Consider the following 11,434-nt stretch of genomic DNA (forward strand, 5'->3'; position numbering starts at 1 on the left):
CTGGGATTTTAGCCCCTCACCGCAAGAACCTTGCTCATGTGAAATCCGGGGATAGTACGTTTCCCTAAGCCTGCAGCATTACGCCCGCGCGGAGATCTTTCGAGCAATGATTTGCCAATTCCAAGGTTGTGTACAGGGTTCCCCTCCTTCTGCACAGTTGACCCGCAAATCTTGTTGAAAAAAGTAACAATCGAATGCATAAATATGCTTAAATTCCAGTTGTGCTGTGCGTAATGTGATATCTGGGATATGCTTGAGAGTAGCAGCACACGTATCTACGAGAAACAAATATAAGAGCCTTGCGCATGTGGTTAGAATACGCACATGTTTTACTCTTCCAAGACCTACCCACGGTAATTGTGCCATTTCTACCTTCATTTTATACGAACAAGACCCCTTGAGTCCTAAGATATGACGCTTCTAAACTACCTGTTGACGTCGTCGGTAGTTCTTGCTCTATTGACACTGTCTGTGAGGAGCCCCAACCCAGATAAACTCAACTTCTGTTTCGTCTCAATTAACTGATTGGTCATGTAGGCGACATGTTATGCCGTGGTCCTAGGCATCTACAACATTTACTTTCATCCCCTACGCAAATATCCTGGCCCCAGGCTCTGGGCAGCCTCAATTCTCCCTTCCCTTTGGTATTCCACCCACGGTGAATTGGTCTACAAACTAACAGAACTGCACGAACGATTTGGCCATGTTGTCCGCATCGCCCCTGACGAAGTGGCTTATATTGGCCAGGAAGCCCAGAAGGATATTTATGCCTTTGGAGGTGGATCTGGACCTTTCACCAAATCACCCGATTTTTATTTTTCTCTAGGCGGTGCCCACTCCATTGTGACCACACCAAGCAATGGGGAGCATGCAAAAGTTCGAAAGATTCCCAGCCCATCGTTCTCGAACAAGGCGACCAACGACCAAGAGGAGTCCATCATGAAGTTCACAAATCTTTTCATCCAGCGGCTACACGAGAGGGTGTCTCAGGGCCCTCAAGACCTTAGCGAGTGGTTCAATCTTATCACTTTTGACATCATTGGTGACTTGGCCTTTGGTGAACCATTTGAGAGTGTCGATAGTGGCCGCTACCACCCCTGGGTTCGCACAATGACTCAAAACAACATATGGAGTGTTCTGGTCGGCTCTGCTAAGCGGCTTCCACTTCTCCAACCATTTCTGCAACGCCTGATTCCTCAACACCTGAAAGAGGAGATGAAACAGATGATCACTTACACCAAAGACAAAGTCGCCAGCCGCGTCCCTCAAGGGTTTATGCGCGATGACTTTATGGGCCCCCTACTCCGGGCAGGCTCATTTAGTATGCAAGAGCTAGAACTCAATGCAATGACATTTGTAGTTGCAGGAAGTGATACAACGGCATCCTTGCTATCTGGCCTTACCTATCACCTGTGCCAAAACCCGCATGTGCTGGATAAACTAACCGCAGAAGTGAGATTGGCCTTTCAGAGTGACAAAGAAATCAACCTGACCAGTGTCAATTCCCTGACATATACACTGGCAGTCCTTAAGGAAGGCCTGAGATTGTTCCCTCCTGCTTCTGCTGGATTGCCCAGAAGGGCACCCAAAGGCGGTGCTACGATCGCAGGGCAATGGGTACCTGAAGGGGTGAGTTAGATTGAGACCAGAGCGGACGACCCAATGTCAGAAGACTGATCAGTATGTAGACACGGGTCCACGTTAGTCCTTGGGCGTCGTATAGGTCGTCCTCTCGCTTTTACATTCCGGAATCCTTCGTCCCCGAAAGATGGTTGGGCGATTCTCGGTTCGCCAATGATGAATTGAAGATTGTTACCCCATTCAGTATCGGTCCTCGGAACTGCATTGGCATGAAGTAAGTTATCATCATTTCCCCCAACAATGGGTATTTCCTCTAACCAGACGAGATAACAGTCTTGCTTACGCTGAAATGCGCACAATCCTTGCAAAACTAGTCTGAAACTTTGATCTCAGACTGGCTTCTGCATCCTATGACTGGCTGGTGGCATCGGGATCCGTTGTGGGTGCATTTGAAGCCAAGGGAAATTTAGGGAAAGAAAGTTGAACTCATAGAGCCCTGCTGCCCTGGGCACACGATTGTGCCTTGGGAAAGCCCCCATTTCCAACCAGTTGTTTTCCGTAGCAGGGGATTTTGGGTTGAGTTTTTAGTGAACATCAGCCTAGGATCAGCACAGATAATTTACATACTCATGACCAAGGTATCCTCAGTCGGTTCATTTATCTAGGAGGTCCGTGAGTATCTAGAAGATGCCCGCCAATAGACATGGGCGCCAGGCGGTGTATGGGAAAAGAGCTACATTGTAGGGATACGCATTAAGACCGATAGCGCAACTATTCACTTGATCGTCACAAGCTTCTCCTTCAGTATGATACAGTCAATGATCGCGTGCCTTGTCGCGTTGTGTTAATTTATATCTCACTTCACTTTGAAGCTTGATCTCACTGCCTCAGAATGCGCCATTTTGTCTTTTGAGAAAACTTCTACGATCCGTCCCTCACTTCTCTACTCATCCGCAACACCGCCATTCCTGAATCCCAGAACCCCCGATCGGTCCATATCTACGCTACTCGTCTTGTTGACCCATCATGTCTGTCTGGAACCCAGACAACATCCGGGATGTTGCTGAGTCCGCTGGTCTCACAAACCTCAGCCACGATGTGACGGAGAACCTCGCTCGCGACGTGGAATTCCGAGTCGCGCAAGTCCTAGAAGAGGCACTCAAGGCCATGCGCCAAGGAAAGCGAACGGTTTTGACAACTCAGGATATCTCCCTTGCTCTGCGAAACCTCGATGTCGAACCTCTTTATGGATATGAATCTCTTCGTCCTCTGCGCTTTGGAGAAGCTTCGCTTGGACCCGGTCAACCGTTATTCTATCTTGAAGACGAGGAGGTCGACTTTGAGAAACTGATCAATGCCCCTTTGCCTAAAGTTCCCCGCGAGGTTGCTTTCACAGGTCAGTCAAATCCAGCAACTCCTCTCCTTTTAATCTTGCTGACATGATCTTCATAGCCCATTGGCTCGCGGTAGAAGGCGTGCAGCCATCCATTCCCCAAAACCCGACCGCCGCAGACTCTCGGAACCTTGAGCTGGTCTCGAAGGGTCCCAATGCCAACTCCACACTAGCAGCGATGAGTGGGACAGGTGACGTGGCTGTGAAACCTTTGGTGAAGCATGTACTCTCTAAAGAGTTGCAGCTGTACTTTGAGAAGGTTTGCAGCGCGTTCCTGGATGAGAACAGTGAGGACTACCGGACGTCTGGATATGCTAGTCTACGGGAGGACCCTGGCCTGCACCAACTGGTCCCATACTTTGTGCAGTTCATCGCCGAAAAGGTCACGCACAGTCTGAAGGATATCTTCGTCCTGACGCAAGTGATGCACATGGCTGAGGCTCTGGTGCAAAACACATCCCTCTACGTTGACCCATATGTATGTATATGTGGTTCTTCATTCATTTCCAAAGCGATTTCAATCAATACTAACTGGGTTTAGGTCGCATCCGTGGTGCCCTCCATTTTGACCTGTCTGATAGGTCGACAGCTCGGTGGAGCTGCTGACGTGGCCGAGCAGTGTGCTCTTCGGGATTTGGCTGCTTCACTTTTGGGCCATATTGCCAAGAAGTACTCCCACTCCTCTCACATGCTCAAGCCACGTCTTGTCCGTTCGTGCCTGAAGAGCTTCTTGGACCCCTCCAAGCCTTTCGGTGCCCATTATGGCGCTGTCATTGGCATGCAAGCTGTGGGTGGGGCCGAGGTGATTCGTGTACTTATGCTTCCCAACCTCACTGAATATTCCAAGCTGCTCAGTGATGGACTTGAAGATTCAGCTCGCCGGCCCGCCGCTGAGCGTGTGCTCAATGCCATTCTTGCAGTCCTGGCTTCTCTTCGGGATAGCCATGCATCCCTGGCAAATGGCCACCCTGATGTTGTCAATGAGGAACTTCGCTCTCGATTGGTCGGTAAGGTCGGTGATCTAATTGCTGGCAAAATTGCCGAGGCCAATGAGGTGCAGCTGGCCTATCTGCTTCTCGAATCATGATCCGGAGGTATGCACACTCTCCACAAAATGGATTGCAACCATTGATGGCGTTATGAAATTGGAGTTCGGAGGTATTAGTTGAATCGGTTTATTTTTAAAGCTTGTTTTTATCTTTTTTTTAAGCTGTATATCTTCAATTGATAAGATTTCCCGTTGACGACGTAATTACTAATAATGCCCCGTCTCACCGGCACTTTTACTAGTGTGCACCCTAATCAGGCCCTGTCGATCACGGGAAACCCCTCCCCAGCTTACCTAATGAGGAAAAGCTAAATTCCGAATTTAGATTTCTGCCTGATGTGGCCGCCCTTGTGCCCAGACTCATACACTTGGAATTTGCGATTTTCAATTTCTGCAACGCACTATTCAGGTTTTGTCCTAAGACGACCTTGTATTGCATCTTTAGTATCTTCCTGCCTAGATCATTTTCAGGTGTGTAACCCCCCCGTTGTTGTCCTCAATTCCGGGGCATATCGGACTTGTTGAATACCAAGGAACTAACAGGGCTCGTTCCCTGATGTCAGACAAATTTTGCTCCGCGCCCCACGGAGAACACGGGCCCACAGACAAAATCGCGCACCTACCAACCACAAACCACTTCTTTCACAGCCAAACTTTTTTTTTTTTTTACCCAACTTGTCACTTCCCCTCCTGAGGACTGAAGAGTAAACACTTTTCTTGTGTTGACTACCGGATCTTCTGAAGAGAACCCATCTCTCTTCTTCTTTAACGCCAATTCCATCTCTCGGGTATTCGTTAGACTGCTCGATCAATTTGATTTGCCTATTCCGCCCCGCGGATGTTCACGATCGTGGCCTCGCGCGACATCGTGCAGTTCTAAGCTGAATTTCCTTTCCTGCCTTTCATGAGCCCAAAGGATCTTCTGCGATTTCTCTCTAAGCCTGCAAAGTGAGTCTTTTTTCCGTCACTTTCCCGTCACTTTTTCGTTTCTTTCTCTTGCAGCTGTTATTACCTTGTTGGGTGCCGAGATCCAATCAAATAATATGCATGCATACTATGGGCTCGATCACAATAAGCAATTGCATTGAATACTTGTCGTTCTATTTTTGCATTCACACAAATTGCTGTTCAACCCCAGTCTTTCCTCTCAAAATAACCCCCAGTTTGACTCCACTTAATTCCTAAAACACTTAATTGACTTTTCAACCTTTCCAGGCCTCGATAACGCGACTCACACCCACACCCTCTATCCTCTATCACAACGCAGATACACTCGTCTGCTAGACCCGGTACTTTTATCGGTATCGGCATCTTCAGTACGAGGGTACTCGACTGACAGTCAACATTCCTTGCACCGTCTTCTTTCTCGCCTTCGCTTTCCGTCCCCCTTAGCAGCCCTTTAGGTCTCTAAGGTCCCTCCACTGCCTGGTCTGACCAGTTAAATTTTGTCCAAGGGCCTTCTCTTCTCAGACGGGCATCGCCCCCTGTTCGTCTGGGTAAGTAGACAGTGCTTCTATAGCCTTTTGTCTCTATCCCTCCAAGTTTGGGTGATCCTACGTCACCCATCTTCTTTCATACCTCATTTCTACACAAGTCTACCAGCCTCGGCTGCATCAATTCTCTGGAGATGGTTTTCACCGGCATTCCCCAGAATTACACTCAGTCTCCGTCCTCGTTCGCTGGAACACCTTCTCTGATCATCAATCATGAGGCTACTCAGGACCTCGATTCTTCTAATGCCTTTGAAGGTTTGTGACTACCTCCCATCACCTGATTCCATCATATATGTTCAATCTCATACTGACTTTTGTGGTGTAGGCCCTGAGAAACTTCTAGAGGTGTGGTTCGCCCCATCTGCCAACGAGCTTGGCGCTGCAGGCCCAGATGGCCTGAAGAGAGTGCCTAGCGAGATCTGGAAGGATATGTTGGACCTGGTCAACTGCCAGGTGCTGTCCGTGGTCGGATCCGATGATGTGGATGCCTACCTCCTGTCCGAGTCCAGCATGTTTGTCTGGCCACACAAATTGATTCTCAAGACCTGTGGAACTACCACTCTGCTGTCCGGTCTCCCTCGCATTCTCGAGATTGCCACCTTGTTTGCCGGATTCCCGCGTGCGACCGCACCGTCTTCTTGTGGCATCGCAGTTGCTGCGACTCCCTACCGTGTCTTCTACAGCCGTAAAAACTACCTGTTCCCCGATCGTCAGCTTGGACCCCACCGCAGCTGGCGTGATGAAGTCCGCAATATGGACCAGCTTTTCCTGAACGGAAGTGCTTACATGATTGGCAAGATGAACGGCGAGCACTGGTACTTGTACCTGACCGAGCCTAACACCATACTCACGCCTCCGGCCAGTCCTACGGACCAAGTGAGTTTCAAAGAGACCGAGACCAAACATCTCCAAGTCCCGCACGAGGCTCCGATCGCTACTTGCGAAGAGAATGACGAGACTTTGGAGATTTTGATGACCGACTTGGACGAGGAACATGCGAAGCAATTCTATCTGGACAACGCCGCTGCCGTGGCCGAAAAACAGTACCGCAACTACGACAGAGATGAGGGTGTCGACCACGTTGATGTCTTCAACAATGGCTCCGACCTCGATGAAGAGGTGCAGGGCGAACGAGTCTTGCCAGCAGAGCTGACCACTGAGGGTCACGCTCTTGGTGCCGTCGTGTCGCAGTCCTGTGGTCTTTCGGATATTTACCCGAAGAGCAAGTTTCCAGATGCTCGCATTGATGCGTACCTCTTCACACCCTGTGGTTTCTCGGCCAACGGTGTTGTTCCTGCGCCGGACAGCAAGGCCCCGACTCATTATTTCACGGTGCATGTGACTCCCGAGCCTCAATGCTCGTATGCATCCTTTGAGGCTAATGTCCCACACTCGCAGAGCAATAAGACCACCATGGAGATCATTCAGCAGGTTGTGGACATCTTTAAGCCTGGCCGTTTCAGCATCACCTTGTTTGAAACGAAGCCTAGTGTTGAGGAGATTGACGCTGATGCTGGTGACTTCGATGAGAAACACTCGCTGCAACCGGCTCTGCGCCGCAACCCCAAGAATGAGCACGTCGAGGGTTACCGTCGTGTAGATCGCATTGTTCACGACCTGAACGGATACGACCTTGTGTTCCGATACTACGAGAGCAACGACTGGAAAGGGGGGGCTCCCCGGATTGGTGAGAAGATTTAAAGTTGGCTTCGTCAGCTTATCTTCTTCCCGTTCGTTACTTCCCGTCGATCTGCTTTCGTAGCTTTGCCATGCATGAGACGTTGCACCGTCGGGTCTTTTTTTTGTTTTTGTTTTTGTTTTTGTTTTTTTTCTTTGATTTTTGTCGTTTTTGATTTTTTTCTTTCCATCTTACTAGTATATTCTTACTAGCATCTTTTTTTTTTCTCGTTCTTTTGTTTGTTCTTCGGCTCGCATTGCCTTTTCATAGTACACAGTGTTGCATTGCATCCATATGCTTCAAGCGCCTGGGTCATTTTCTGTGTCTATGTTCTGCTGCAATGTTCTCACGGCCCCTGTTATCGCATCGTATTAGTTCGTTCCATAGTAGTATCCAAATATCACTTATTATGGACCATATCTTCATGAGTAGAGCTTAGGACATTTCTTGTCTTATCCCCTTCAGCGACTCAATTTTACCTACCTTGAATACAAACAATACAAACAATCCCAAAACCGCGCATATCCTCTATAACTAGTGGTACCCAGTAGATAGGTCTCTGTCATAGAACGATAACCAAGTATAGGTATTTCAATACATTTTATGACGGTATCCATCTATCCATACCCACATGTGTATGTACTTCCAAAAACATTGAAGAAAACCACGGCGGAATTTAATATACATTACGCCACATCCATTGATGGATGCAACTTCTCGACGATCTTTAAAAAATCGAAATATTCTCGGGATGTAATCTTCCAAACAAAGGTTCATCTTCAAGCCCAGTCAGTCTAAAGTGACTGCTTTCCCCGAGTTTCAATAGGCAGGAAAACCATCGCGACAAAGGCAGCAAGAATAAGCGCACCGGACGCATAGATCGGTGTGATAGGGTCAATGCTAGCGTAGATACCAATGATAGGCGCCATCAAACCAGCAATGCGGTTCAGACAGCTAGCAATACCCGTTCCGGTACCACGGTTCGGAGCAGGGAAAATCTCAGGCGTATAGGCATAAAGAACACCGTACATAGCCATCTGGAAGAACGATTCTAGGGAAGAGCAGGCCAGTTGGACGTTGGAGTCTTTCGATGCAGTGAAGCAGAAAAGTAAAACGCCTGTGATAAGAGTGGAGCCAGCCATCGTGCCCTTACGACCGAGGTAGGGGTTGTCGACGAGGACCCACGCAAGAAGAGGGCCCGGGATTCCACAGACGGCTGTGATGGCGTAATTACGGTAGGTCACGTAGGTGGAAGAGTTGGCGCTCAGGTATTGTGGCAAGAAGGCGTTGAATAGTGTGTAGCCCAGTCCAATACAAATCCAACAGAACCAAATCAAGATAGCTATTTTTTTACATTATTAGTTCAAAAAATGATATAAAGGGAGGTTCGGAGGTACATACTTGAGATTGCAAGTCGCTTGGTTGCAAATAGAGGAGCAACTTGCTGCATAGAAAATCTTTCCAATGACCGCTTGACGATTTCTCCGTAAGAAAGAGACTGCTTCGGATCATCCTCAGGAAGACCGCCAATGTCGTTCAAGATTTCTTCGGTTAACCAAGTGGTGGTCTTGTTCTTGTAAGCTATTCCATGGACTGCAGCAACCGCCTCATCCTGACGCCCGCGAGAGACCAAGAACTTGGGAGACTCGTAAAGCGTGAAGAGAAGGAAACGGCAAAGGAACATGGCGAATGTGATAGCACCCAGGGAAAGGACTAGATATCTCCAGCCCCAGTTGTCGGCCTTGACACACGTGGCAGCGCTTGCGCAGGAAAAGTTGGGAATAAAAGCCCAGGCGAGCATACTGTAGCGTGTTAATCCTGTGATGGAAATTTGCCATATTTGTTAGGTACATACCTGGAGATTAAAGTTCCAACGGACCACCAGGTAGCCAGTCCACTCAAGATGCTGGCGGAGTTTGGGGGCAAGCACTCGAGGAAGACAGCGGCGTCAACAGGCAGATTGCCACCAACACCGAGACCTAGACAGGCATACAAAGCGCAAACCCTGGATTCAGTGTCAGCAAGATGAGATTTATCTTTCCGTGATGTCGAAGAAGCCTACCCAATCCAGCTAGGTGCTCCACCTGCCGCAAGACCGAATATACCACAAATACACAAGGTCATGTTGAAGGCAGGGCGTCTACCAATCGCATCGGAAGCAATACCCCAGAAAGAGGCACCAATGATCAAACCAACAAAGAGTGCACATGTAGCAAACCGAGAATCATTTTCAGAAATACCGAATTCATTGGCAATCGGGGTCAAAGTCAGGGCAACTCCCTACAAAAGATTAGTTAATCATTTCTTTTTCTATGATGATTAGACTCATAATTTGCAGATCATACCTGCAACCACAGACTATATTGAGTTCTCGTTAGCAATACCGTACATGACTACTGAAAAAAACACGTTTGTTTGCTTACTTGTCCGCGATCCAACCGAATCCGCACAGAACGAAGAGGCCCCATTGATAGCGGCCCATGCCAATATCCTGAATCGCCCTGTTGATGACCTTTGCTTTACCTACAGAAGGTCCATATATTAATTTCGAGGGCTCCTGAAAACAGGCATTTGGCCCGTTGGATCTGAAAGAGTACGGAGACCAGCGCCATGAACTTACGATCGTAGGCAGTGTTATGGCCCGAAGCAGCCGTCTCTGATAGAATCTCAGCTCGGAGGACCTCTAGAGTCAGCGTAGTCTGTCCATAGCCGGCACTAGCACCCTTTTCTTGAACAGAGGCCGCATCTTGGGTATTGTCGGAGTCATTGGCATCGTTTCTGCTTTTCAAAGAAGCTCTTTCGAGAGGCACAACCACTTCGGGGAATTGGCGACGGTCTCGGTTAGCCAACATATTTCTCCAATTAGTGCTTGGCATGGTGAGTATGGCTATATTTCAAGTCGCAGAGGGACAGCAGTATTATTGAGTCGCGTGGCAAGGTAAGCGGTTGTCGCAAAGGAGATATGAATGGTGTATTTCGACAGGAAGTATTCAAAATTGCTTGGGGGTATATCTTCGCGTGGGCAGATTGGCGCAATGGAAAAGGCGGTTGCAGGTGCACTGGATGATCGAGATTGTCGCACAATGGATAATCGAATGAGTCGCAAGGCAAGGCAAGATGAGAATGAATCAATGTCGCAGACGGGATAAAGCGAGATGGCAACCTTATTGTTGCTACTGTCAAAGTCTCAGGGATTTGTGGCGATTTGTCGAACGGAACTGGCAGTTTCTTTGCTTTTGTTCTTTCTTTTTGAAGCTATCCAACAATGATTGTGAGCAGCAATTCTCGAAGTCGGTCAGATACAAAATCAAAAATCAACAGTGAGGAAGAGTTCCAGGTCGATCTTGTCGGTGGAAGTCACTTTTACCACAGAAAATAGTCGACGGGGTAACTTTAGAAGTAGCTGGTGTGCGGCAAGACTCATTCCCTTTTTTAGTTTCCAGTGCATAACCGGAAGCAAATTGAAAAATATTTCATGCTCCACATTTCGGGATATTGGATTCATAATGGTGACCAGTAACTATGGAGTAAGTACTCCATAGAGGGCGCGAAGTGGTGCCTTCACTATGGTTTTGGCCAACCAGGAACGCTTGCAACCGTGTGGGTTTGTGAGCCAAGCCATGGCTTCCCGGCTTTTTTCCCATCTCCACCGGAATGGCCCCGCCGTTATGCCCCAAGTCGGCAATAAGACTGGGGTCAAATGTCAACATGGAAGCGAAGAAGGAGAAATTGATGCCCCAGTTCTAGTTCTGCTGCCGATAGGGGACGAAACTGGTGCTCATACAGTAGAAAGATGTTGAGAGACAGTACGTTATATGTAGCTTCGTTAGTGGAAAATGCGAAAAGGGAAGAGAAAAACTTGGACTAAATTTTCATAGCAAAACCATTGCCTCTCAATAATATTCATTTGGAGAGTAGTGCAGTCAAGTTTGTCAAGTTCATCAAGTTGAGGAAGTTGAGGAAGTTGTCTTGCGACCCTCGTCAAACCTTCCAATCTCGGCTTCTCTGCTGACATAATAGAAGTCTTGGCAAGTAGTTTATCTACTCACGGGTCACGGGGTCATGCCTCGCCTTTCTTCTCTCAATTCTTGATCAATTAAGCTCAAAGACCAAATTGTGCAAGTTCCTACCATAACTGAGTCAATGGCCACGTACGTGACTGGATACGTGACGGCAAAGCACAGATCTGAAGCTCTGGATATCTGAGCTTTGGCCCAAATAGAGTTCAAGTGGAGCCGATG

At 48.1% G+C, this 11,434-nt stretch overlaps 4 protein-coding genes across 4 annotated transcripts; 3 read left to right on the forward strand and 1 right to left on the reverse strand.

Moving 5' to 3' along the window:
• Positions 1–411: 411 nt before the first annotated feature.
• N7466_000567 (cytochrome P450) lies at positions 412–1,960 on the forward strand (the record flags this gene model as incomplete). The annotated part of the gene is made up of 5 exons (XM_057159965.1): positions 412–471; positions 538–1,321; positions 1,361–1,629; positions 1,689–1,855; positions 1,915–1,960. 5 exons carry the CDS (start codon positions 412–414, stop codon positions 1,958–1,960), a joined length of 1,326 nt encoding a protein of 441 aa, XP_057026213.1.
• A 647-nt stretch (positions 1,961–2,607) lies between these two features.
• N7466_000568 (TATA-binding protein-associated factor TAF6) lies at positions 2,608–4,061 on the forward strand (the record flags this gene model as incomplete). The annotated part of the gene is made up of 3 exons (XM_057159966.1): positions 2,608–2,977; positions 3,034–3,452; positions 3,516–4,061. 3 exons carry the CDS (start codon positions 2,608–2,610, stop codon positions 4,059–4,061), a joined length of 1,335 nt encoding a protein of 444 aa, XP_057026214.1.
• A 1,588-nt stretch (positions 4,062–5,649) lies between these two features.
• On the forward strand, positions 5,650–7,216 carry N7466_000569 (adenosylmethionine decarboxylase SPE2; the record flags this gene model as incomplete). Its single annotated transcript, XM_057159967.1, has 2 exons — positions 5,650–5,770; positions 5,841–7,216. 2 exons carry the CDS (start codon positions 5,650–5,652, stop codon positions 7,214–7,216), a joined length of 1,497 nt encoding a protein of 498 aa, XP_057026215.1.
• Positions 7,217–7,987: 771 nt separating this feature from the next.
• N7466_000570 (uncharacterized protein) lies at positions 7,988–10,069 on the reverse strand (the record flags this gene model as incomplete). Its single annotated transcript, XM_057159968.1, has 7 exons — positions 7,988–8,535; positions 8,595–8,995; positions 9,049–9,198; positions 9,256–9,473; positions 9,539–9,551; positions 9,617–9,716; positions 9,814–10,069. 7 exons carry the CDS (start codon positions 10,067–10,069, stop codon positions 7,988–7,990), a joined length of 1,686 nt encoding a protein of 561 aa, XP_057026216.1.
• Between the last annotated feature and the right edge of the window lie 1,365 nt (positions 10,070–11,434).

The sequence above is a fragment of the Penicillium verhagenii genome (assembly GCF_028828195.1).
Source record: "Penicillium verhagenii strain IBT 33310 chromosome Unknown utg000002l_segment0_segment0, whole genome shotgun sequence".
NCBI lineage: Eukaryota > Fungi > Ascomycota > Eurotiomycetes > Eurotiales > Aspergillaceae > Penicillium > Penicillium verhagenii.